The 24,523-nt window shown below is 44.8% G+C and overlaps 3 protein-coding genes across 21 annotated transcripts in view; 2 read left to right on the top strand and 1 right to left on the bottom strand.

Moving 5' to 3' along the window:
• The window catches only part of LOC108023087 (collagen alpha chain CG42342), a 70,111-nt gene extending 51,094 nt beyond the window's left edge, over window positions 1–19,017 (bottom strand). For all 19 annotated transcript variants that reach the window (XM_017092345.3, XM_017092393.3, XM_017092409.3 and 16 more), the window contains exons 1-2: window positions 18,544–19,017; window positions 7,780–9,010 (exon numbers count right to left, since the gene is read on the bottom strand). In XM_017092345.3, the coding sequence (XP_016947834.1) occupies window positions 7,780–8,491 (712 nt within the window). In that variant the 5' untranslated portion in view covers window positions 8,492–9,010; window positions 18,544–19,017. The remainder of the gene's footprint in view (window positions 1–7,779; window positions 9,011–18,543) is intronic.
• A 2,330-nt stretch (window positions 19,018–21,347) lies between these two features.
• Window positions 21,348–23,269, top strand: LOC108023404 (caspase-3). The gene is made up of 3 exons (XM_017092858.3): window positions 21,348–21,705; window positions 22,202–22,534; window positions 22,879–23,269. The coding sequence occupies exons 1-3, from the start codon at window positions 21,375–21,377 to the stop codon at window positions 23,139–23,141; spliced, it is 927 nt and encodes a 308-aa protein (XP_016948347.1). The 5' UTR covers window positions 21,348–21,374; the 3' UTR covers window positions 23,142–23,269.
• A 91-nt stretch (window positions 23,270–23,360) lies between these two features.
• LOC108022984 (putative gustatory receptor 89a) lies at window positions 23,361–24,504 on the top strand. The gene is made up of 2 exons (XM_017092215.1): window positions 23,361–24,269; window positions 24,334–24,504. The coding sequence occupies exons 1-2, from the start codon at window positions 23,361–23,363 to the stop codon at window positions 24,502–24,504; spliced, it is 1,080 nt and encodes a 359-aa protein (XP_016947704.1).
• Window positions 24,505–24,523: the final 19 nt, after the last annotated feature.

Below are 24,523 nucleotides of genomic sequence, written 5' to 3'. Positions count from 1 at the left end.
ATTTCGGAGGGAAATCATTACAAGCAGATTGTGTTACCAGATTGTAAAACACTCCAAATGGGGCCGAGACTTGCCCCAGCGACCCCTGACATTGATGGGGGTTTTGATTTTCCTTTTCATTTCTCATCTGATTGAATCGTTAAAAAATATCAAAAAAAATCCAGACCGAACGACAGCGGCGGCGGAGATAAACGAGAAATCTCTTGCGGCCTAATGAGCCGTACTTGGGCTTCGCCATGGGGCGTATGAGTGATATTTTGCGCTTCAACGGGCATAAAAAACAGAGAATGATGACATTTTCGGCTTTTATGCATACGGCGCATACAGCTCGGCTCATTTGCATAAATAGTCGAAAATTGAATATGAATAACTCGGTTTCGGGCTGTCTGGGAAAATGTTAATGAACGCCGCATAAAAGGCAACAGAATTATTTAGCTATAAAATCCACAGGGACCAAGCACACATATACCAAATTTCAGGGTGTGCCTATCATTATCTAGCTGGCATATTCAAATTTCGAAATGATGCAATAAACATTTGCGCTTAAAATTATTGCCAGCGGATATTCAGACCATTTCGGCAGAACAAAACCGAAAGAAATGCATGATAAATGGAGGGAAATTCTATTTATAAGCGTAATTGCTAATCCCGAACTGAAAACATAATCCACCCACTTGAAGGCCATGCTAAGTTGAGGAGTGTTGAAGATTGCCAGCCCCGAAAACCATCATATATCATCTTTATCGGCGGTCCGCCCCCCATTTTCCACACCGATGTTCCGGTGGAGCTTCATCAACAACGCCAAGGAAAAGCGGAAAAACGTAAACAAAGACAGGGCCGGCGGAGACACAATGGCAGTGGGAAAAACAAATGAAGGCAGACTATTTGTCAACGCGAATGAAGCCATTTATTATCCATCATAAAACTTGTATTTATCGCTAAATGTGAGGACTGTGAGGACATGTCGTGCTGTGGAATGTCCCAACAAATCCTGGCCGACGAATAGTTCCCTGGTCTGGTCTGGGCTGGCCTGGCCTGGAGCCCCTTTGACCAGCATTTCTGTTTGTATTGCGGATAGTCCGGCGGACAAACAAAGAGATGGCTTAAATAAACGGTGGAGGCTGTGCAGGCTGTGGAGCTGTTGAGGCTGTGGACACAGAGGCAGCACCACGCAGGCAGTGTCAAGGCAATAAATCATAAAGCAGCCACAGCTCCCCAGTCTCCCAGTCACCCAGCTCCCCATCTCCGAGTCCCAATCCCCCGGGCAGCCAGAGCCGCGGCGAATGGAGTACGTGAGTTTCGGGCTGAAATTGGAGCATGTGCGTCGTCATCGTTGTCGCCGTACTCGCTGAATTGCCGTTGAAAATCACGTAAATGTATAAAAATGAAATCTGTCTGCGCTGAAATCGCTACGAAGTGCTCCAACGATACTGTGTTGGCGAGCCAAAAGTCGAATAAATTTCAGATTGCCGTTGAAATATTTACGCAGCAGCCCTCAATTGGGTTTTCCAGGCATGGCTTTTCAGTAAGGAAAAGCCAAGCATATGTGGCTAATAAACCAAATGAAGCCAAACTGAACGGGAAATCGAATCGGGCTGAAACCAATGCAGCAGCTCCCATCCCGAGTGGCAGCTGCAGAGGCGTACAAATACAACCTATATTTCGGCAGCACATATCTATCTGTATCTCTGTATCGCCATGAGTACCTGAACCCTCAGCATTTGGGATGCGGTTGATTGAACTCCATCACACAGCCAAAATCACAGGGCAGGAAGACACATAGACGGCAAGGACATGGACTGTCAGCTTGGACGGCGCTGGGATTCCACTTGATTGATGATATGTCCCAGGAGGCACCTCCCCCCTTCGAATCGCTCTTTTTCCCAAGTTTTGTTAGCTAATTAGCAAGTTATTTTTTGGCAACGGAAAAAAAGCGACAAATTAATGTCAGTGGCAGCTTTACTCGAAGACTAATTTGCTTTGCCAAGAGTGCCCTGCCAATGGGAAATTACAGTGTGCATATTGACAATTAGTGGGGAAATTCAAGCTAAGTGGCTGGCTAATGAAAAAATGGCAACGAATGTGTGTGCTCTCTCTGAGTTATTTGGTAAATTACACTAATTTTTAACCGTTCTCACATTCCCATTTCATAAATGAATTTATCGCCTCCCTAATTAAGTTATCACCAATTTGAAAACAAGCGAAGAAAAAGTCACAAATAAATTAATTCCGCTTTCAAATGCATAATTTCCACTGACAGATGTGGGGCGAATGCTCAGAGTGAATTAAAAAGCCATAAAACTTGGGTTTATGGGGATGATCCAAAATGGAAAGGCATCTTGTGGTGTGATAAATTATGTCAGTCTCCGAGAACTTCCTAAGAGCTTTGTTTATTGAGCTCTAAATTCATCTTGTTATCAATTGAAAGGGCTTTGCAAAGGTTAATGTATCTGAAAAATTTAAATAACTGGTTCACTCTAATGGATTTGAACTACTCAATTCGGCTGGTGGAATACAAAGGTGAAATATGTTCCACCGAATTCCGTAAAAACCAACCCTCAACTCTCATCCACAGATCGATTGGCTGTCCATAATTTAATTTAACTTCGATTTCCGCACTCTTTTACATCCCACTGGACACGGCCGCCAATGGCATGATTTCCAGTCGCGTTCGCCATAAAAATATAACTTTCGAGCGCTCTTGAATTTAAATGAACTCAGCCAGCTAACAGGCTTAAAAGATTCCAGTCAGACAAATTACATTTTTGGCTCATTAAAATGATCTCTCTCGTTGCGGAGGAAAAAAATGGCATTACGTGCCAAAAATAAAAGTCAGACTCACACATCCTCGTAAATCTGCAGCGCAATCAGATGAAATTTATGAAATTCCTTTTTTCCCGGGTAATACATTCCAGTTCTCTACGCTTTTTTCGCTCCTCTTCCCCGGCTTTCTGTGCGGTTTTGCCAATGAATTTACTTTGCCTTATTTTATTTCTCTTTTAGTTTGTTCGCCTGGGCTCTTGTGATATTTTTAATAGCATTTTTCTGCGGCTCCCCACCAAGGAATGCCGGGCAACGCACATCGATGAGATGGCTGGAACTCGAAATGGGACCACAAATAAAACAAAAGTGCTGGGGCAGGGGCAGCGGCTGGGGGCAGGGGCGTGTCAGCGTGGCACACGACAAATAAATTTGTCAACAAATGTGGCATCCGCTGGCGAACATTGTCGTGTGCGCTGTGTGGGTGGGTAGACGGATATTTTTATGGCCATATCCGCCACCAAGGTCCACCGAAGGAGCCCGTGGATGGGACAGGAGTAATGATGACAGTTGCGCATTAATTTTTTCTCACTAATTAATAAATGTAGCTGTTGTTGCTGGCGCTGGTTTCTCATATCTTTTGTGCAGCGAAATGGTTTATTGGCCTATTAGCGCAGCATTTAAATGGCAATCAAGGCGTGGTGGTCCTGGCTCAGGTAAGCCAAAAGTCACGCAAAGTCACAAATTACCAGCCGAGTCAGTCCAGCCAAACGCAAGCACACCAGCTCACAGAACCCAACCCCAAACCCAAACCCGACTAACGACCGACCAAGGGGCACAAACAAAAATGTCCCTGGCAAATTGAAAACGAAAACGAAGGAAATCAATTGATGGGCCGGTGGAATCGATACTGGACGAAGCCCAATCGAGGTGTGTGGTTCAGGGACTCGGTGGTCCGAAAACCGCACAAGCCTCTGTGGGCACGCTCGAAGGCCCAGGCAATGGGTGGGTTTGTCACCCGGCCGCCTCGACACGCCCCAAACAACCACAGGCACATGTGCACAGGAAAAACCTCGTCTTCGTATCAAGTTCGCCCATCTTGGGTGGAAAATACCTTTTTTATAGCAAGGTGTACAAAATAAGTTGTTAATTATAGGCAATATAATAAGAAAATGGTCTTTTTTCTAAGAATAATAGTACTTAAGATAGGTTTTTCTATACCTTATCTAGCTTTTCTTTTTAAGTAAGCTATTATTTTAATATTAAGTACTTTATCAGTAATAGTAAAAGTGCCGAAAAAATGAAAGTATTTAAGGTATATGTATATGTGACTATTTTTGTATCTTTTATATATAAAAAGTTTTAAGAAACAATTTAATACCTTTAACATTCAGATAGATTCTAGCCAGTCTCCCCCTAGACTTTATCTAGCATTTCATATTTTCAAAGTGACATTTTTTGTGTTACTCTAAAAATCATGATTTATGACTTAATATCCTTTTTTCTCTGTGCACTGACAGCCAAAAAAGGAAATACTAAAGGCGATGAGGGGTTGGCAGGTGCTGCCGCTGCCAAGCAGCATATGCAGGGAAAGGCCGAGAATCAGGAGGGCATAGCTGATATATGGAGTGGATACACTCGGTGTTATAGCCGGCAACGTGATTGAAATTTATGACTGGCAAATAAACGCAACAGACACACACGGGATGTTGCTGCCCCGAAATCTGGAATCGTGAGCTGAATTCCGGGAGCAGAAGAAGCCCATCCTTATCCTGGCCCATCCCAGGGCACACCATCGCTTTGTGGCAGTTGTGGGGGCGGTGGCCTGTGAGAAATTGCAGTGAATAAAAAGCACTTGTACGCATTAAAACCTAATTGGGAATTTCCATAGTTCATATGCCATTTTCCTAACTGCTGCTCTTTCACCGACCGACCGACCGAGTGAGTGAGCGAGTGAGTGGCTACGTGTGCTCCAGAGGACGAGTCGGGGTCCTCGACTATCTGGATGTGTCTCTGTGGCATGTTCTACATATTTTGGCTTTGCAAAATGTCACACGCAGCCAACGATGTCGCCGGGGCAGCTGCTAAAGTGGATTTTGCGCTCGGCTATGATAAATTGAGGGTTTTCAGCTGGACAACGATGGAGAGGCAGCAGACTGAACCGGACCCGTGTATCGTTACCTAAGCTTCAACCCTTAACCCCGGGCTCCGGATCTCCGGATCTCTGGACCGGGAATACGGGACTCGGGGACCTGCAGCCCGATACTCGTCCCCTTCGCAGCGGATGCAACGGCAGCTTTCAGATGAACTGGGATGGGATGCCTGGCCAGGGATGCGAGTGGATGAGAAGTGGCCAAATGTCATTTGCAGTTTGACAAGCCCAGCCAGCCATGTCCCTGTGTGTTTGTGGTTGCACCATGGGACCCTCGTAAATTTTGAATGCTCAAATTTAGAATGCTCATAAAAAATGAAATGTGCAAAGCAGCATGGCAACTTTAAGCTGCAGATTCCACTGGGAAATCACCCACCTCTGGGAGTTGCATTTAAATTATTCTAATGCTATCTAGTTAATCAATTGAATTAGCTCCTTAGAGTGAGAAGTTATTTTCATGGGGAAAATTTAAATTCATGTTGATAAACTTTCTTTTCAGGCTTTAAACAAATATTTAAATAAACACGTAGATACCATGAATTTTAAACTACTTCATATAAGGTTGTCACACTTGGTAAAAGTGTAAAAAAAACTGTTATTTAGTTTATATAAGGCATTTTAAAAATTTCAAATATAAACAAATGCTAGATTGCGGTCGGCAAAAGGATATGCATTATGAAAAAGTTTATTTAATCTGCTTTCGCTCAGCACCATATCGGTTTTAAATATGCATAATTAAAGCTGAACAGCACACTATTTCCTGGATTAATATGCACTTCAGTCCTTGAGGCTCCTGAAGCACTGTGAAAGCTGCTGAAAAGAGCACCGTTCCACTGTTCGGTTCCGTCTCGCTTGCCAAAATGTGGGATTGCTTTTAATGCTTCCTGCGATGAGATGGCACTCCACTGGCAACTGCTGTCGCACTAATTTTATCAATTTCCCAGCAAAACTGAGGGGGAAAACGTCGATAAAACCCAAAACTAATCGACTTAATCGGCATGCGGCAGTCTCTTTTGCCAGCAACTGCAATGTCCTTGACGTGAACTTCGCAGGCACTGCAGATACGGCCAAAAAAGAAGGGAGCAGCCTGCATATATGCAGGGATTTCCCTAAACTTGGCTTAACCGATGATGACTTTGCCGCATCGTCTATGCCTCAGATAAGCAAGTGACAAGTGAAGTCCTTGTGGCGCCCCCGCAGCTCCTTTGATTTATTATTGCGGGGCTTAAAGTTGCTCCAAAGGCTGTGTGTCCTGGCACGCGCTTATCGAGGATCCTTTGAGGGCCGAACTCCTGTCGCCCGGCTCCCCCATATTTTGAGTGGCGGAGAAATTTATTTATATGCAGTGACTTTGAAAAGAAACTTCGACCGTTGCCAGGCGCACGAAACTTTCGACCTGCCAGCGCATCGATTATAAAACTTTGTGTCCTATCTCGTCTGCAGCTTCCTTCGCTGGAATTGGCAAAGTTGTTAAATAATTGCGTCGAGCGTTTACTGGCCTCTTGGCCTCGCCATCGACCCCTCGGCCCACGCTGCGTATGCGTCATATGCTCGATGCATGGCGCTCTGAATCAGAATCAGCAACAGAATCAGCGGGATTAGCCACAAAAGTTTGTCCGGCAGCTTAGCGGCTGAGTTAATTGTGCGAATGTCAAGACAAATTGCGTTAATACGACCAGACTGTGGGTTGGCTAGGAGGGGAATCAAGGAGGCAGCTCCAGCTCCAGCTCCATCTCCCAAAAGAGAGCTTCTGCAGCTTCTGCGCGAGTGTCGCAAAAGTTTTCAAAAAGTATTTTAAGCGAAATTTATGCAAACCACAAGGCAAACTGGCACTTGCCAAGTGCTTATTTATGCAAGTGTGTGCTGTGTGCGCTGTGTGCGCTGTGTGTGTGCCGGCGAGTGCTCGGCTAATCCCCGAGTAATCAAAGTTTCGGCAATGTCACCAGAGACGGGCAAAAAAAGCGTAGACAGGAAAAATGGGAAAAGCTCAAGGAAAAGCCGCTGCCAGGGATGTATGTGTGTGTGTGCGCGTTAAGGGCGGTGGGGAAAACACTTTTCCAATTAATGAAATCTCTAAACTACCATAAATTTGGCCCGTACCCAAATAATTAAATTTCGTGGCCCACACGAACACACAATGGGCTCACACAGACGGGCCCCAACGACTTGTTGACTTATGGGTGTGTGGGTGCGGCCGCCAGTGTGTGTGTGCCTGACATTTCTGACCAATTGCGCGCTGACCGCAAATGTAGGCGGCTCATGTTCATGGCCAACATTGTGGCTGTCAAAGAGTGACAAGATATCCCAATATCAGGGAAAAGGTACACGCGTATGTGTTTACATGTCGGAAGGCCCCTTTATTAGAGAGGAAAAACATTTCCGGTTTCCATAATCGCTTAAAGGTATTAGTCTTCGGTTAACCAAACAGAAAATTTCAAAGGCGGAGTTGACACTCGTAATTAAGATTGACATGGAATCTCAGTAATGGTTTGACAGATTAATTATAAAGTAGCCAGAATCGTTAGCAGCTGCAAGATATTGGCCAATCGATTACTGGGATTAATTATGTTTATTGAGCAAATATTTTGCATTTTAATTGGGTTTTCGTCTGGCTTAAAGCCAACATATTTGACTTTTATGACTTTTCAATAATAGTCGAATTTATGGCACACCATCAAAAATAAAAAAAAGAATTTTAATTACATTAGAGTTTTTTTCAAAATGAAAAATATTCCAAAGGTGTAAAACTTCTTAACATTTGTTTCTTAGTAGAAGGAATTTTACAAGTTTTAAAAACCTCAAAGCTTAACTATTTTGTTTTTGTTTTTTATCAATGTCTAATAAATACCATATATTTTGTAGCTCACCTGCTTGACACTGGCACTGTCCAACGCCGGATCCCCCTTCTCCGCTGGCCGCTGCTGCTGCCGCCGCCTCTGCCGCCTGGCGGCGTTGCTGGCGCCTTGTGAGCTGCAGATGGGAGACATCCCGTCGCAGGCGGTGCAGTTCCCGCCGCACGTGCAGCGCCAAGTGCTGACTGGAGCCGTTGTTGCTGCCACTGCCAGTGGCACTCTCTCCGCCACTGGGATTGCTGGACAGGATCTGCGTCTGGTCGGCAGGCCAGTGGAGCAGCTGCTGCTGCTCCAGTCGCAGCTCCAACTCCACGATCCGGGCATCTAGCTGCTGGAGGCGCTGCATCCGCTGCTCCAGCCGCGTCTGCCGCACATTGCCATACAGCGCGAAGCTGAAGGCGCACAGGCAGAGCACGTAGCTGGCCACATGCAGCAGGGAGATGAACCGGACTGTGGGACGAGGTCGCTCCTTGGTGGCGACACTGCTGCTGATGGGAGGCTGACAGGGGGGCGGGGCCAGGCGACTAGCGGCGGCAGCTGATGCGGATCCATCCGCGGGATTGTGGCCCAGGAGCAGGCTCTGTTGGGGGGTTTCCACTGCTGCTGCTGCTGTTGCTCCTGCTGCTCTTGCTGGGGACTCCTCGTTTCCCGCCGACTGCTCCGATTGGGAAATGTCCTGGCGCATTGTCCTTGGACTGCCGCTGGGCGGCGCTTTGTGCTTGCGCATACTGCTGCGTCTTAGATGGAAATGGTGGGCTCTCCACGAACGAAAAACTCGCGTATGTTGCTGTCACTTGAAGTGTCCTTGTGTCCTTGTGGCATCACAGAAAAAGCACAGCAAAAGCACACATATGCTGCACCGCACAGTGGTTGCTCCGTTTTTCCCCCTCTCTATTTTCACGCTTTTCTTTTCTGTTTTTGGCCAAGGCTTTTTCGAGTGATTTTCTATTCTTTCTATTCTCCGACTGCGGTAGTTGGCCAGCACATTGCGCCCCGTTGCTGCAGTTTTCCGGGGGCCATGGAACGGAAAAACAACGTTAAACTTTTGCTGGCCGTGCCACTCGAGCAGGAAGTCCTCTCAGCCAGTTGGGCTTTGTTTTTCGTCCTGTCAATCGCTGCTGTGGCAGCTGCTCCTGCTCCTGCTTGTGCTGCAGCTAGTCGTTGACAAGTCCTGTTCCTTGGTTCGCACTTGTCCTTTCAGGGCTCTTCACATTGCAACTTGTTTAGCTCGGCGTTCACTTTTCAACTGCAACGACACAGAATGAGAAGAAAAGTGAAAAATAAAGTTGGGCCAAACTTTTCGCAGGGCTTCGTATAGACATTTTTTTCACCCTTCCCCCCATGAATTATGTGCACACTGGACCGTCGGCGGTGTCGCCACATTTTCAATAATCAGCCGGGCTCGCTGACTTGGCTTCCAAGTTCAACCAGGCGTGCTCGACCCGCAGCCAAGGCAACCGAGTTGAGATCCAAGTACCTCGCAAGAATCGGGCAACCGAAACTTTTTCGCACAAAACTTTTTTTCTAGCTCAAGTAGCAGTGACAAAAAAAAGTACGTTTAAAAAGAAAACCCCTCGAAACAAATAAAAAACAACAGAAGCGGGGAAAGGCGTTTGACCCATGGACCTGTCGTGTCACAAACATTTGTTGCCTTCAACTCTGCCCCACATGCCACAGCCGGCAGGAGAAGGGCGTTTGGCAATACAAAAGTCATAAAGTGGAAATTATAGCACCCGATGAATAGACGGAGGGGACGACAGAGAAACTGTAATGTTCTTTGGAGAAATGAAATGAAACGAGCCTGAGAACTTTTTAACAAGTTTCTCATAAAAAATGCAAAACAAAAGCTATAAAAGTATCCAAAAGTTGACCTATATGGTGGCACTGGGCGGAAGTTTTCGAACAAGTTTAGAACTATTACTTAAGGATTATAAAGAGGAAAGCTTAATAATTAAAAGTTTTAATTTAGTACAAAAATATCATATTAAAATAAAACTCATTTTAAACCTGTGTTTTTGTGTTCAAATTACCAAATATTTGCTGATTCATAATGCGGCCTAAATTGCTGATTAAACATCATTTTCACACGCACAAAAGCCAATCTTCCGCACATATTTATACACAAAATATTGCGCAATCATGCGCCTAACAACGAAAACAATAATAAGAGGAGCCCCCCAAATAAAACTCAAAAAACAAAACGTGCCATTGAAAAAGCCCGACGAAAAACCGCAAAAAGCGAAAATTGCGCCCACACCCGCCCCCAAAAAAAAAAAGCATAAAAGTCAAAAGGCCAATATCAAACAGAAGCAGCGTCGGGTTGAAAACAACAATGGATACTTGGATACTATATCCCATAGCACCACACCGCCCCAGCCCACCCCCTTAATTTCGAGAGTCAATGGAATGTTTGGAACACCCTAATAAAACTAATTGAAAGTCTTGTGCGCTCCGCAGCCAATAATAGCAAATGAAGACGACGATGATGACTCTGCCGATGATGATGATGACGTCGCTGTCGGGGCAACAACAATAACAATTGCAAGGCGGTGGAGAAGCTTTTAATTTAACAAATAAGAGCATGTGTGCACAGAGGCTGGAGGAGGTTCATTGTTCGTTCGCTGGCTGGGTTTTAAGCTGACACTGCAATTGGCTGGCCACCGAAGCCCGGCTCGGCTCCCTACCAAAGCAAACCATATCGATTTCGATGTTACACAATGTAACTGCCAAAGGTTAATGCTATTCCGGGTGGAACTGGGGGGCAGCTAACTCAATATAAAATAAATTGATTTCAAATTTCAGGACCAAGGAGCGCCGTGTGGAGCGCAGCTTTTGTCAATTACATGGGGAGTGGAGGAGCTCTCAAGATTCGCATCCCCGTCGAGTGGGTCAAGCAGCGCTGCAAAGTATGCTATGAATTTGGGCGCCCTTCCAAACCAAAATTGAATTAAACTGGTGTGTGTGTGCGGCCACTTAGCACACACACACACACACACACACACATGGACAGGCGTCTGTGTGTGTGTCCAGCTGGCAATTGAAAAATTTGATTTGGAATTGAAATGCAAATCAAGCCGGAATCGAAATGGTTTTAGCCGGACGCCGAAAAACGGCATGGAATCCTGCCCAAGAGGCAAAAGCTTTCTAAGCCATCCAACAATGTTGAGCTAAGTGCCACGTACGAGTGTCCGTGTCTGTGTCTCTGTGTGAGTGTGCACACTCATGTGTGTGCGTGTGCGTGCTTGCGCTCTATATATTTTAGTGGGCGATGGGGTTACAGTCAATGGCTGTAAAAAGCTCAATTGCAATGCATTCAAAGGGATTATTGTCCTTATTTATTTTGCTAAATTTATTCGTTACGCACAAATGCGCAAACCAAACCCAAACAACCCGAATAAGGACATGGCCACAGGTCCGGTCGTGGCAAATAAAAACATGAACATGATGGCCCAACAGCCGAATGGCACACACAAAGAGCAAAGAGGGCCGAATCAAAGTAAATAAACAATAAAAATAATCGGGCCGTTAGCAACACATGTGCATTTTTCATCATCACCATTGGCCAGCAACACCAATATTCAACGTCATCATCATGGTAGTCAACTCCAGATATCATTCTAGTACACTCGAAGAAAAGAGCCTTGTTTCAAGAATCCAAATATATAAAATATCCTTTTTGAACTTCCAATTTTCCTACATTATTGGAAGCGGAAAGAGAAAATAGTTTTACCTCTGATAATTTTGGTTAATTTATTAGATTAAAAATTGTGTTTTTCCTTGTGTAGGTTCCTGGTCATATCAAGCAACTTTGTTGCTGGCCCTACAAAAGTAAGCAGGGGCAACAACAGGGAATCCTCGACAGCTTCGTCTGGGCTTCCGGGCAGGGCAATAAATAGTTGTCGTGCCATAGGAAAAATGCAAGAAGTGTTTAAGTTTCCTCGCTTCCCTTTCCCTTTCTTTTTCCCAACTATTTTTTTGGCAGCCAGGACCTGGAACCCCCAACCCCTTGCTAACTAGTGTGAAGAGCATCATTTCCTTCTGCCATCCTGGCTGCCCCTTTTTTCCTCCGGCTCCACCATTTAAATTGAAAAATATTGAGGAAGCTGAAGTAGAAGAGAAGTTCCTTGAAGTTAACTGAAACAGGGCCACGAAGGGACGACAATGTGGCGAAGGAAAAAGCGGGTGGTGGTGGGTGGTGGCTGGTGGCGGAATGAATTGGCAAACTTTCGATTTTGGAGGACAGCAGCCATAGAAAGTGTTGGGCCACTTCGGTTTTGATTAAGGTTCCGCTGGAAGTAACAAAGAAAAAAAAAATTGGGAAGTGGCAAGCAAACAAGGGAATTAAAAGCAAAGGGATTTGGGATTCAAAAGGAATGAGTTGCTGTTAATGAATTTTCATTTTTTATGTTTAGCAACAGATAGAACAACCAAGGAACAAGACCAATTAGTGTTATTACTTACAAGCGCTGTGCCAGAAGAGAGTAAAACTTTGTAGTAGGGGCCCATAAAGAAAGCATAAGATACTTTACAACATTCCACGCCCTGCCTACATTCGTATCTGATAGTTTGTCCCATTCAACGGGTCTTTTGAGATATTCCTGCAGTTTTATATGCCAGCTCTGCAGTTTAGGATTAAACGAGGCGAGTCACTGGATACTGGATGAGTATCTTGGCGTTAGCTTTAATGCCTGTAACAAAACACTTATGTGAGCGTCGTTGGCTATTTCCCTATAATTTTTACAGCTTGTTTTCATGTAGATGCGGTTGCTGCTACTTTTACAGTTTCGCCAGCATTTCCTTTTTATGAGGCAGCCTCCGCACACACACGCACCCTGCCCAAAACTAATAGTGCAACTCATTTCCCAGCCTTGTTGCTGTTATTGTTTACGATGTTGCTTCTTTGCGGGGCGTTCCCTTGCCACACCAAGGGGCGTGGCCACTCCTCCTTTGGGTGTATGTCCGCATTTGGCAAAGATTTCCAGCAGAAGTTGCCCTTGGGAGAAATTACTTAATTTTGGAATTTCAATTTAGCACTTAGACAGGAAACATGGCACTAAGGAATGGATCCAGACGGATGGGGGGTGGCAAGGTTATTGCCCAGGAGCTGGGAGTGTGCTTGTGTCTGGGGTGAGAGTGGTGTTGTGTGTGTGTCTGGTTATAAAAATTCAGCTTACACATGCTGTGACTCTTAAAAATTTCCGGAATTTTGGCACGCAATGTTTGCTTTTGTTTACTCGGCTACCCGACTTCCTATTACCTCTTTTTTCCCCTTTCTGCAGACCCCACTTCAGGATTTTTTCCTAACCTTATCTCTGCTAGCTTCCACACATTCTGTGCCCAGGTATTTCCTTTTTTATGTCCACCATTCACTTTATTTGATTTCATTTGAGGCAGCAGGGTGCTTAACAACCTAAAGAGGGATCCTAATTAACTCTTGGGCCACACACTCCAGCGAATGGTTAGTTTAACCAACTCTAATAAATGCCCTTTTGTGCAGTGAGAAAAATAAGTTTAATTTGAATATAAAACCCAGTAAAGTTAATTTTAAATTAAATAATCTTATTAGATATCAGATAAAAATATTTATAAGATATATTTTTCTCAAAAAGAAAACCTTACTTTTCTTATTAAATCTCACGAATGAAATACAAATATTCTTAGGTAACGATACAAAGTTCTAGTAATTTATAACCTACCGAATATAAATCTCTAAATATTTAATAAAATAAGAACAATCGCAGATTAAAGTTTTTCCCGTGTAGCTCTTCTATTTGCAGCTAGCACACACGGCAAAATCACACTTACCCTGTACAGTGGAAGTCGCCTACTGACAACCAGGCATCCCAGCCCCTCCACCTCCCTTTCACCCCCTCCACACCCCTTCTTTCAGGAACTCCTTTGACTCGCTGTGCGGTGAGTGAGTGAGTTTGTTAAACAGTGTAAAGTTACACGCAACTAAGCACTTAACTGCATAAAAGCTCGAGCACAGAAGGCGAGTGCAAGGTGGGCATAAAAAAGGGGGTGGTGTGCGGCGATGGCGGGCGAGGGGGACAGAGAAGTGGGAGGGAAAACCACAGGCGGGGCAACCTTCAACTTGCAACGCTTGACTTTGCGTGCGTTTTTATGAATGAGTTGGCGCCGAGCGAAGAGCAACAAATGTAAATCCGCGACCCCGTTGGAAAGGTCGTCCAACGGACTGACCAAACCCGCAGGGCCTCCACTTCCTCTTCCTGCCATCCATCTCCCCCTGCCAGCTCCTAGCCCCCTCTTGCCCGTCTGAGGCGAAAATTGACGCACAAACCCGGAGCAGATGAACATAAAACGCTGTCCAGACGGGTTGCTAAAGAGCTCTGGCTGTGTAAACAGACACAGCTGGACATTCGACAGGGGGCCGGGTCTGGGTATTGCTCTTGGTCGTGGTCTTGGTCTCCATCTCCGTCTGGCCAAATCCCCCCTCCTCCTGCTCTTTTCTTCCTCTTTCATTCTCTGTGCGGCATTGTCATGTTGCGGCTAAGGCGGGTTAAAGGCTCTGAGCTGCTGGCCATCAATTGCGCTCTGATCTGGCACTGAAGGCATAGAAAAGCGCTTAACTTTTGCACCGAAGGCGCACGAGTTGCCAATGAGAATGCAACCTGAGCTGGAAATGGCCCCACATCGTGGGAAAAGGCAAGGGAGGCACACGAGGCATGGACGGAATGAATGAGATGTGATAAGCTAGATGTATGGACGATATATCTAGGTGGCTTCTGTGCTGCACATAGAAAAAATTATATTAAAAAGTCTATGGATGCTTACTTAAAAATCAGAATATGGGATATAATACATAACACAGATGCATTACCAAAAATTTTTAAACAAATCCCAAGACCCATTTGGAATGGGCAAAACGATGAAATTCTCTCTTGGGCATAATAAAGTTTAAGAAAATGTATCACCAATTAATATAGTAATATAGTTGCCTCCTTGAATATTGAAAAAATGCAAGTTAATTACAGACAAGCCTTAAATAATCCCTGTAGTATGTACCTTGAAAATTCGCCGCCTTGCAAAGTCGCAAATTTTAATGAAAACTGGCTGTGGACCATAAAATGTTGCCTCATTTCTCACTCGGCCTCGTGTGTGTCGCCGGTTTGTTGCGGCCAAAAGTGCAAGGTAACCGCAAAAAGAGGGACAGTCACCGACCATCCTTCGTCCTCCGGCCCACTGCCCCACGCCCCTCGCCAATTTAAAATTTCACATAAGCTTCAGCCAGACTTTTCGGCTTGGCATTTAAGTAATTTGTTGCCTGCAACCTGTGGGCTTCCACTAGCCACCCAACCAGTTCCTGCTCCCGTCCTGCTCCATCTCCCCCTGAAAAGCTCACATACATCTACTGTCGCCGTCATTGGTTGGCCATTTTTCACTGGCTGACAAGATGTCGCCTTTCCGTCGCCGTCGTTTGGCTGCTCCTGCCGGGTTGCATAATTGCTTTGTGGTTAAAGGATTATTTACTTTTTTTCCAGCAACGCCCATTACCAGGAGACGGCGGCCCTGGACCTGCTCCACGTCCGGATGCCTGCTGACTCACTTAAGACACAGTTTGTGCCCGTCACTAAGCCGACGGCTTGCGCTGATTTGGGCTTAAATGCATTCAGCTCATTTAATTTGCAGTGCACCGCAAAAACCCACGAAGCCCGCTTCTTTTTATACCCTCTGCCAGGAGAAGAGTGAGTGCACTTTTAAAATTATTTTCGGTCCTTATTTTCACTGTTTTTTGTATTCATTTGAGTCTTGAAAAATGGAAATTCGGCTGATTTTATAGGCTTTCAGTAATTTGTATTTTTTCTTACTTGAAATTTTTTTAAACTTGATTTTTTAAGTTATTTTTCAAATCAATAAAAAATGGTTTACAAAATATTTAATCTTAACTCAAAGACCATTTGCCAACTAGACATATAAATAAATAATAAATTCAATTTGAATATATTTTATGTAAAATATTTAGTTAAAAATAAATGTCTCTGCTATTCCGAAATCCAATTACCTATTTCCAACTTTACACAAAATTTACAAATATAATTTCTTTTTTTCAGGGGTTTAAAATTCAGCTCTTTGAAACTAACGATTTTTGTCGTGTTTCCCTTTTTCGTGGGTCGGCTCGTCTCCCTTTTTCAGCGCTGCTGTCTCGCAAATTATATAATTAAGTTAAAGTGAGCGGCGGCGGGCAATTTACGAGCAGCTCCATCGGCTCCCATCTGGCAGCTCCAACTGGGAAACGGGTAATGGTTAGAGGGTTCTGCGTACTGCATCTGTATAGTGGATGGTGGATAGTGGATACTGGATGCTGTATGCTGGATGCCGGGTGTACGCTAATTTCTTAATTCTCACCTTCCGCTCGCAGGGCGGACGTGGACCATTCCCGTGTGAAGGCAGCGGTAGCGGCAGCCCCAAAAATAGCATTTCCGTATTGCCATGTCTATCATGACTTTTATTGTTGAACGTTCCCTCCGGGGAAACCATCATACCATCACACCACCGCGGCCCAACCAGTTGTAGAGCGATTCCCGGTCTTTCGAGGTCCGTGTCCAGGTCCCGGGTCCAGAGCCTTGCCCACAGTCCCTTCAGCCGCCCCCTTTTTCGTCGAATATCCCCCATTTCGGCTGATTGCTGTTCATTCGCGCGTTAAATGTGGACGGGTGGTTCCGGGGAGTGGATGCCGGGCAGGCAACGAAACCCCCATGCCACTGCCCACTTTCCAGCCCAGTCGCCCCAACCCCTTTCCGCCCCCAACTACACTTATTTTTCCCTGGACTATTCCTCGGCTCTACTATATCTCTCGGCCTGTCCCACTGGGCGTTTTGTGTTCAATTTAGCGTCATAATTTCGTTTATTGCATGGCCCACCCGGCCCCCTGCGAAATCTTCGGCGCTGCTGTCAAGTGTTTTTTGTGCGTTGAGCTCATCAAAATTGTCGCCGGCCAACAGCGATGACATCCACTTGGAGCAATTTTCAGTTGCCGAGAGGAGCATCACCACTGCCACTGGCAGCTCCACTCGAGAGTCATTCATTCAGTCGCTCAAGCCGCTGCTAAGCATCCATTCATTCCGTCATTCAAACCTTCATTCACTCGCCCATTTCACACCATTTACAGTCACAATTAATGTTTGTTTGCCTGTCTCCCGCACATTTGTAGCAACCCCCCCATTCCTAACAAGAACTTCAAAGGGCCCACCGATGGAGAGCAGAAGTCACCCACCAGAAGGCCGCCCAGGCTTATCTTAAAGCTGCAAGAAGCTTGCATATTTGATAATTGCTCAGCTGAAGTTCATAAAGCCGGCAAAGCAGTCTCCAGAGGAGGGTTCCCTGGGGGCAAGCCCATGCCCCGCCAGTGAAAAGGGTCGTGCGGATAGGAAAGGCGGCAAAAAGCGCAACCTTAGCCCGCTCATAAATGAAGGTTTCTGCTACAGAATTTACACCTCGCTGGCTGGGAGGGGGGCGGGTGAGGGGCGGGGGCAGCTTCCTGCGGCATGACTGGCATGCCTCTGGCCCGGCTGAGGCATGCCCATAAAGTATCTCGAATATTTCAGGTGCTGGCAATTTAAGGGTCTCCATCTGCGTCCCATTCAGGTGCGGGTTCATTAGGTGTCCACTGCAACTTCATTTGCAGGCACGTAAAAAAGAAGCACACATCTTCGCGGATGGCTGGGCTGCCAGCTGGTTAGTTGCCAACTTGTGGTCGGTTTACCTAAGATTAGAGGGTATCTACTATATGGAACTGGAAAAGGTAGAGCCAATTCTTTTGCAAAATAATACAAAATTTTAGTAGGCATAAAGACAGTATGGCATGGGATACTTTCCTAATCCCCATCGTAAACTATAACATTTTACTGCCTACACATTTGTTAATCATGTGTCCATAAGAATGACAGGTTTATTACAAAGTGTCTTTAGTTCCCTTATATGGTGTTATTAACTCCTACAAGGCATAAGGTAAGGAACTTGGCCATAAAAGGAAATACTAATTTACCATACTTTATGGTCTTTGAACTAGGAACTGGAACAAAGAAGTTTTGTAACTTTGAAAGAACTAGAAAATATCTATTTAGTATAAATCATATATGGAAATCTATTGTAATTATCAAAGTATATTAAAATCTATAAGTATCTTGAGATAATATTATACCTTTCAAGGTAATATTAGGTTAGAGATTTAATGAAATACCATTGTTCCCAAGTATGTTTTTGTCGTAAAGTTTATCAAGGTACCCGGTATCTCTCAGATCGTAAGACCCGACTTTGGCTTCCCTAGGTGATGTTTTGGTTTTTATGCTGCTGTTATTTTTGGTGCAGAGGCTTAGCCAGCGACGACGTCAGAATTTCAATGTTTTTTTTTGCCCTGCCCAGCCTGTTAATCTATTTTTTTATACGCTTTGCCGGGGCATTCGCCTAAAAGCTAGCCACAGATTTTTTGTTCCCTTTCGGCGGGCCGTTGGTGCTGGTTCTGCTTTTGATTTGATTTCGTTTTCGTTTCGCATTGTGGGTTCTGCTTTCCCTCTATAGCCCTCTATATCCCGCTGTATGTGGGCTGTTTTTTGGGAGTGGGTCGAAAAAAAGAGGTACGCCCTTCGTGCGCCTTTTGTTTTCCTTTGTCATCTGGTCCAGCCCAGCCACCCTAATTTGTTGTCGTTCTCGGCGAGCGTTTTTGCATGCCGCACAAAGCGCACACACCGCACTCAAATGGGATTTTTTGCACCCCGCTTATTATAATCAAACAGTTTGTTTGGTTCACCTCTTACGTACTTATTTCTCTGTTTTCCCTCCAGTACTTGGTTTTTCCTTCCTCAGTGGCTGTTGGTATTTTCCGCTGCTTTGCACTTCCTCTTCTTAGAGATTTGGGGCACTTAACATAATTTAATTTCGGCAACTATAAATTACAACTCCTTGCACTTGGCACACACTGAGTTGGTTTTTCTTTTCTCTCTTCTTCCCTGTTGTTGTCACAGCTCGGCTCCCCTCTCGCCCGTTTATCCTTAATCTAAGGACAACAATGGGGGGCCGAGGAAAAACACACGCCCGGAGGATAGGATCCCGCGACCCTAAAAAAATGCGAATTTTTTCCGAATCCAAGCGTACACAATCACACCTCCTCACGGGGCCACACAAACAAAGCTTTTGGCGTCGCTGTTTTGGCTTCAATTTTGGTTTCAAGTTCGAAATTCCCGATTTTCCAGATTTTCCTCCGCTACCGGAAAAGTGCGTCCGCGCGATTCGAGTCGCCGAAACAGAATGAAGCGAGCATCGCAAAGTTGGGTGTTTTTGTTTGCAGGCGGTTAACATAGCATCCCTCTCTTTGCGCGCGGGTTCTCTGGTGCTACGCCTCCGGAACGAAACGGACAGTCTGTTGAGGTCCGGGTCCCAGGCTCAGAAGCTTACCCTGATATCTTGGCAAACGATTCTATTAAATCATGAAAATGATGGTTAAATATGAAGATGTAATTTTCAAAGAATAATGTTTACGAAAGTATTCTGATTTCATAAAATGAAACTACTTATATAGGATTGCCCGAAATATACATTAATGTTACTTATTAAGTACTTTCCCTCAAAAATATAATTTTTTTAAAAACAAGGGTCCAAATAGATCATTTTGTTTAACAAATAACGAATTTTTGTGAAACGGTTTTAAAGATTTTATCCGCCTTGATGAAAACCAAACATTACAAAATTTTGTTTAAAAAAATCTCCTTTGATGTATACAGGATATTATATTTATATTAAGGCCCCCTTTTAATTTATATTACATATTGACTCCCTCTGGTCCTAACATGGGCCCCACTTCTTTTTCTTGCTAACAGTGGAATCGGAACAGCCCCACAGTTACGGAAGAGTCTCGCTCTGTCGCTCTTAAGTTCGAAGAGAGCGTTTTGCAGGAGGTGTTGCAAGGTAAATAAGCTCGCATAATGGGGAAAGCAGCAACAAAAACATGATCAACCGGTGGGAGTTACTTGCGGCACTTTAAGTAATGCCCTCTGAGTTACGTAATTATGGGTTTTAAATTGCTTAATTGCATGGAATGCATGGAAAGTTATTCTTCAACAGAAGATGAGTAAGATTTTTAAACAATTAATTAGATAAGTAACTTTAAATGTTGATATTTTGATGGTAAGTAATCAGATGGTTTTATAGATAGTTATGTAGAATTATGATTAAAAAGAAGGTTAGTATACGAACTAAATTTAAATTTAAATCATAAAGAAATAATAAGATAAGAAAATATCAAAAACTGCAAATAAATATAATATATTTCACCATTCACTCAATAAATTCTTAAGCTACAAAATGTGTGATTTAAAATGATTAGGAATGTGTACTACATAAATTTCAGGTGAAACTTTGCATTGTTACTCCCAAAAAGTACACTCGATAAATCATCTTGTGCGAGTGTTCAGCAAGTGAATTTTGGAACACCAACTCAATAAATCTCTCCTTTCTCTGCGCCTTTTCGGAGTCCTAAGATAAGAGCAGATTCGGGGTCACTGGGGAGGGACAGCAGCTGCTTTCGGCGACCAAGGCCCCTCGAGAACCCCAAGCGATTGTTCTGAAAAGCCGGCTTAACCACCTTCCTGCATTCCCAACCTACCAACATACGTTTTTCAGCTCTTCAGTTGACAAAGAGATGATGCGCTAATTATAATTACATGTCAATTATAATTGGCTCCCAATCAGAGGTCGTAGGAGCTGATTTATTAATTGACCACAATTGTTGTTATGCGTTCCACTTGCCACGCGTTTCCCGCTCTCTCTTATTTCACTCTCTTTACCGCCCACGCAATGCGCTCTCTTAGGTGCGGTACACTTTTTGGGTGCACAGAGAAAAAGGTTTATTTATTTTAGTTTTTGTTTAAGAAAATTCGATATAATATGTGATATTATTATAACATTTTCTTAACAGATCTTCATTCAGATTCAAGTGCTGTTAACTAAGATTTATAACTATTAAATCAATTAGAATTGTGAATTTGTTTGAATTTATATAATAAATTCAAAACAATTAAGCTATTATTCAAAGTCAGTTTTAACATAGTTTCAACCACTTTGCAAACTTTTTCTCCCTCTGTTTCCTAGGTACATCTTAGATTGGTACTTCTGCGACTTTGGGACGCCATTCTCATTTCCGGTTTCCGTTACTTTGTGTGCGTGGAAAATTTGAACTGCGTGCCCAAGTTGGCCGCCCAATGCTTTTTTGCGCATCTGAATTTTATTGAAAACACATTAAGACCTCCCAGCGACACTTTCGCCGGAAGTTGCCAATTTCCCCGACGGGCGGCCCCCATTTTTGTGGGCGTGACCCGTCAGGGAAATCAAATTGTCTGGTGCAATGGCAAAGCGAATTGTATTTTACTGCCAATAAACGTAACTTCCCCTCGAGCAGGCTAATCAACGTTTTGCAAGAGCCGAAAAATGTCGCCAAGAGCGGGAGAACCACCACCCCAGCAGGCTGATAAGACACCTGCATTGATTAGATAAGCGCCGAAGTGAGAGAGGGAGCTTTTTCTTTTTTGGTTCGTTTGATAGCTAGAAAACCTAATCGCGCTTAGTCACAGGTTGCCACAGCGCGAGGACGGTCAGAAATGGACGACACCGACTTCTCGCTCTTCGGCCAGAAGAACAAGCACAAGAAGGACAAGGCGGACGCCACGCAGATCGCCAGGACGCCCACCTCGGAGCTGGATCTCAAGAGGATCATCATCTCGCGGCCGACCACAGAGGACACATACGAGAACTGCGAGCGGGCGGGCATTGCGCTGATCCTCAACCACAAGGACGTCAAGGGGCAGAAGCAGCGAGTGGGCACTGAGAAGGATCGGGATGACATGGAGGCCACGCTCAAGGGATTCGGTTTCGATGTCCGGACCTACGACGATCTGACCTTCTCCGACATCAACGACAAGCTCAAGGAGGGTGAGTTTCCACAAAAGAAGGTGCTACAACTTACATACAGCGACCAGAAGCTCTGTGGCGGCCATAAATCAGTAAAACCGCTTTATCTACCAACTGAATCAAGTTTATTTTTGTCTTTTGTGGTAAAGTACAAAGTAATGTTTTCCACAATGAGAAGAATTTCGTGACTAAAATACTTTTATTACCTTGCAAGTGTTGCAAGAGCGCAATAACAATCCCCATTATTGTTATTTAAATTACACTTCAAGTGATTCTCCTTCCTCGGTATTGGTGACATATTTCAAACACTGATATCTTATCATTATCAAAACAAAGTCACTACTTTTATAACTGCAATAATTATGAGATAAAGACAGTAATCGGGTTTTCTGTTCGATCTGAATGTGAGTCAAAAAAGTTGTATTTTAAATTTACAAAGAATGTATTATCTTTTGATAAATAATTTCCAGAAACCCATTTTACTTACAATGTGAATCAATTATATCTATTCTTGCAGTGGCTCGCGAGGATCACAGTCGGAACGACTGCTTTGTGTTGGCGGTGATGTCGCACGGCACTGAGGGAAAGGTCTATGCCAAGGACATGTCCTACCCGGTGGAACGTCTGTGGAACCCCTTCCTCGGCGACAACTGCAAAACACTGAAGAACAAACCGAAGCTCTTCTTCATCCAGGCCTGCCGCGGCGAAAATCTGGAGAAGGCCGTCGAGTTCTCAAGCTTCGCGGTGATGACCAGGGAACTGGTCCCGGATACCGTTGCCCCCGTACAGCCCATTACCTACGCCATCCCCAGCACGGCGGACATGCTCGTCTTCTATTCCACCTTCGACAGTGAGTGTTGTCAAAAGTAATCCACTTTTCATAGTTTCACAACATAATGAAAGTTTTCCCTGCTTATTAGGCTTTTCACATCAATCAGTTGGGGGTTTAAAGGGGTAGTGTGTAAAAGATACTTAATATATGTATAAAGTCATATTCATATTCATATTCTTTTTTCAATTATAGAAATTGAGTATTTGTTTTCATATTTCCATTAAAAGATGCTTCGGGATTTTAAAACATATATATTTTTTTATTGCTCCAAATATTTGAATTGCTATCTCATAAAAGGCGATCATTTATTTTAATTACATTTTCCTGCCCTTTGTCTAATATAGTCTTCTCTTACCTTTTAGAATTCTTCTCGTTCCGCAACGTTGACGATGGCTCCTGGTTCATCCAGAGCCTGTGCCGCGTCCTGGACCTGGCCGCCTCCAACGAGGCATCCACGCCAGAGGGGGCCGAGCTGCTCCGCCTTATGACCGCCGTGAACCGGAAGGTGGCCTACGAGTACCAGTCGAATACGAAGAACGAGGCCCTCAACCAGATGAAGGAAATGCCCAACTTTATGTCCACGCTGACCAAGACCTTCCAGCTGCGCGTTAAGCCCAAGACCTGAGCTCCGGTCACGAAATCAGCGCCAATGCACTGGGGACTGTGAGTCAGTCGGGCGAGGGACACCGCAACTCTTTCATTTAATCGTAATGTTTGCAATTTGTTGATAGAAATACATATCGATGGCACTTATCTGAAATTGGCTTAGTGCCTCTGGGGCGGCGATAGCGCTTGCTGACACTCAGATAGAAGTCGAATTGTAGTGGGGTCAGTTGCCCGGAAAATGTCGCGATTGCCGCATGTTTGCGGTCTCTGTGTGCTGCTCAGACTCTGGCAGCTGTTGGCCTTGGCCCCGTTCAGAATTGGTGGGTCAGAGGTCGCCCGCTGTCAGCGATGGGTGACCCTAAGTGCGGCTTTCAGGTGGCTTCTACTCACCTCGGTGGCACCGCTAATTGTGTGGCAAAGTTCTGAAATTTATGAGGCCACGAATGTCCGACTTTCGACGGTCTTCAAGACAATTGCCTTGGGCGCCATGATAGGAGATTTCCTCATTTCCCTGGCTCTCCTGGGAACCCACCTCCTTAATCGCAAGGAGTTGGCTCTATTGGTGACGGGCCTGGCGAGATTGCATCGCCGGCGAAGATTGAGCTGGTGGTCCACCCTGTTCCTGTGGCTGAAGTTGCTCCTCTCCTTCTACGAACTGTTCTGCAATGTGCCCTTTCTTGAGGGAGCCGGAAGTCGTCTGCCCTGGACCCAACTGGCAGCTTTTGGAGTCCAACTCTACGTACAACATGTCTCGAGTGTCTATGCAAATGGTATATTCGGGGGCATGCTGCTAATCCTGGAGTGCTACAACCAGCTGGAGCAAGAGGAACCCATCCTGGCTAGACTTCTGCAAAGGGAACGCAGCTGGCTGAGATTGGTCCAGAGATTCGTGAGGGTCTTTCAGCTGGGCTTCTTTCTCCTGGTCATTGGCAACTTCATCAACATCCTGGCCAATATTTACGCCTTCATGTCGTATTTTACCTCCCTTCATGGGGTCCCCCTGACCATTTCGAATAACTGTCTGATTATGGCAGTCCAGCTCTATGCCGTCGTTTTGGCCGCCCATCTTTGCCAGGTGAGATCAGGTCGATTACAAAAAAGCTGCCTGGAACTGGAATATCTACCCAAAGAATTGACTCGGGAACAGGTGGGTGAAGCTGGCATAATTCGAAAATAGAAGGGTAATTTTGTGTAACCACATACTTTTCCAGGCCATGTCCCCAACACCATTTCCTTTGGTCTCACCCACTGGCAGTGTTAAGTTTTGTATTTTAGGTCTTTTCACCTTGGACAACTCGTTTTGGCTTTTCCTGGTCTCCTATGCCATGAACTATATTGTGGTCATCCTGCAGTTCAGCCTTGAGAACATGAAACAGGCTTAAGACAAAGAACTGTAACAAC

The sequence above is a fragment of the Drosophila biarmipes genome, chromosome 3R (assembly GCF_025231255.1).
Source record: "Drosophila biarmipes strain raj3 chromosome 3R, RU_DBia_V1.1, whole genome shotgun sequence".
NCBI classification, from domain to species: Eukaryota; Metazoa; Arthropoda; class Insecta; order Diptera; family Drosophilidae; genus Drosophila; species Drosophila biarmipes.
Note: the sequence above shows the minus strand (reverse complement) of the source record. Positions and strands in the feature narration are given on the sequence as shown.

Coding starts and splice junctions, on each gene's coding strand:
- LOC108023404 (XM_017092858.3), top strand. CDS start 21,375: ATGGACGACACCGACTTCTCGCTCTTCGGCCAGAAGAACAAGCACAAG. Junction 21,706..22,201: donor CAACGACAAGCTCAAGGAGG/GTGAGTTTCCAC, acceptor CTATTCTTGCAG/TGGCTCGCGAGGATCACAGT. Junction 22,535..22,878: donor CTTCTATTCCACCTTCGACA/GTGAGTGTTGTC, acceptor CTTACCTTTTAG/AATTCTTCTCGTTCCGCAAC.
- LOC108022984 (XM_017092215.1), top strand. CDS start 23,361: ATGTCGCGATTGCCGCATGTTTGCGGTCTCTGTGTGCTGCTCAGACTC. Junction 24,270..24,333: donor AAGAATTGACTCGGGAACAG/GTGGGTGAAGCT, acceptor ATACTTTTCCAG/GCCATGTCCCCAACACCATT.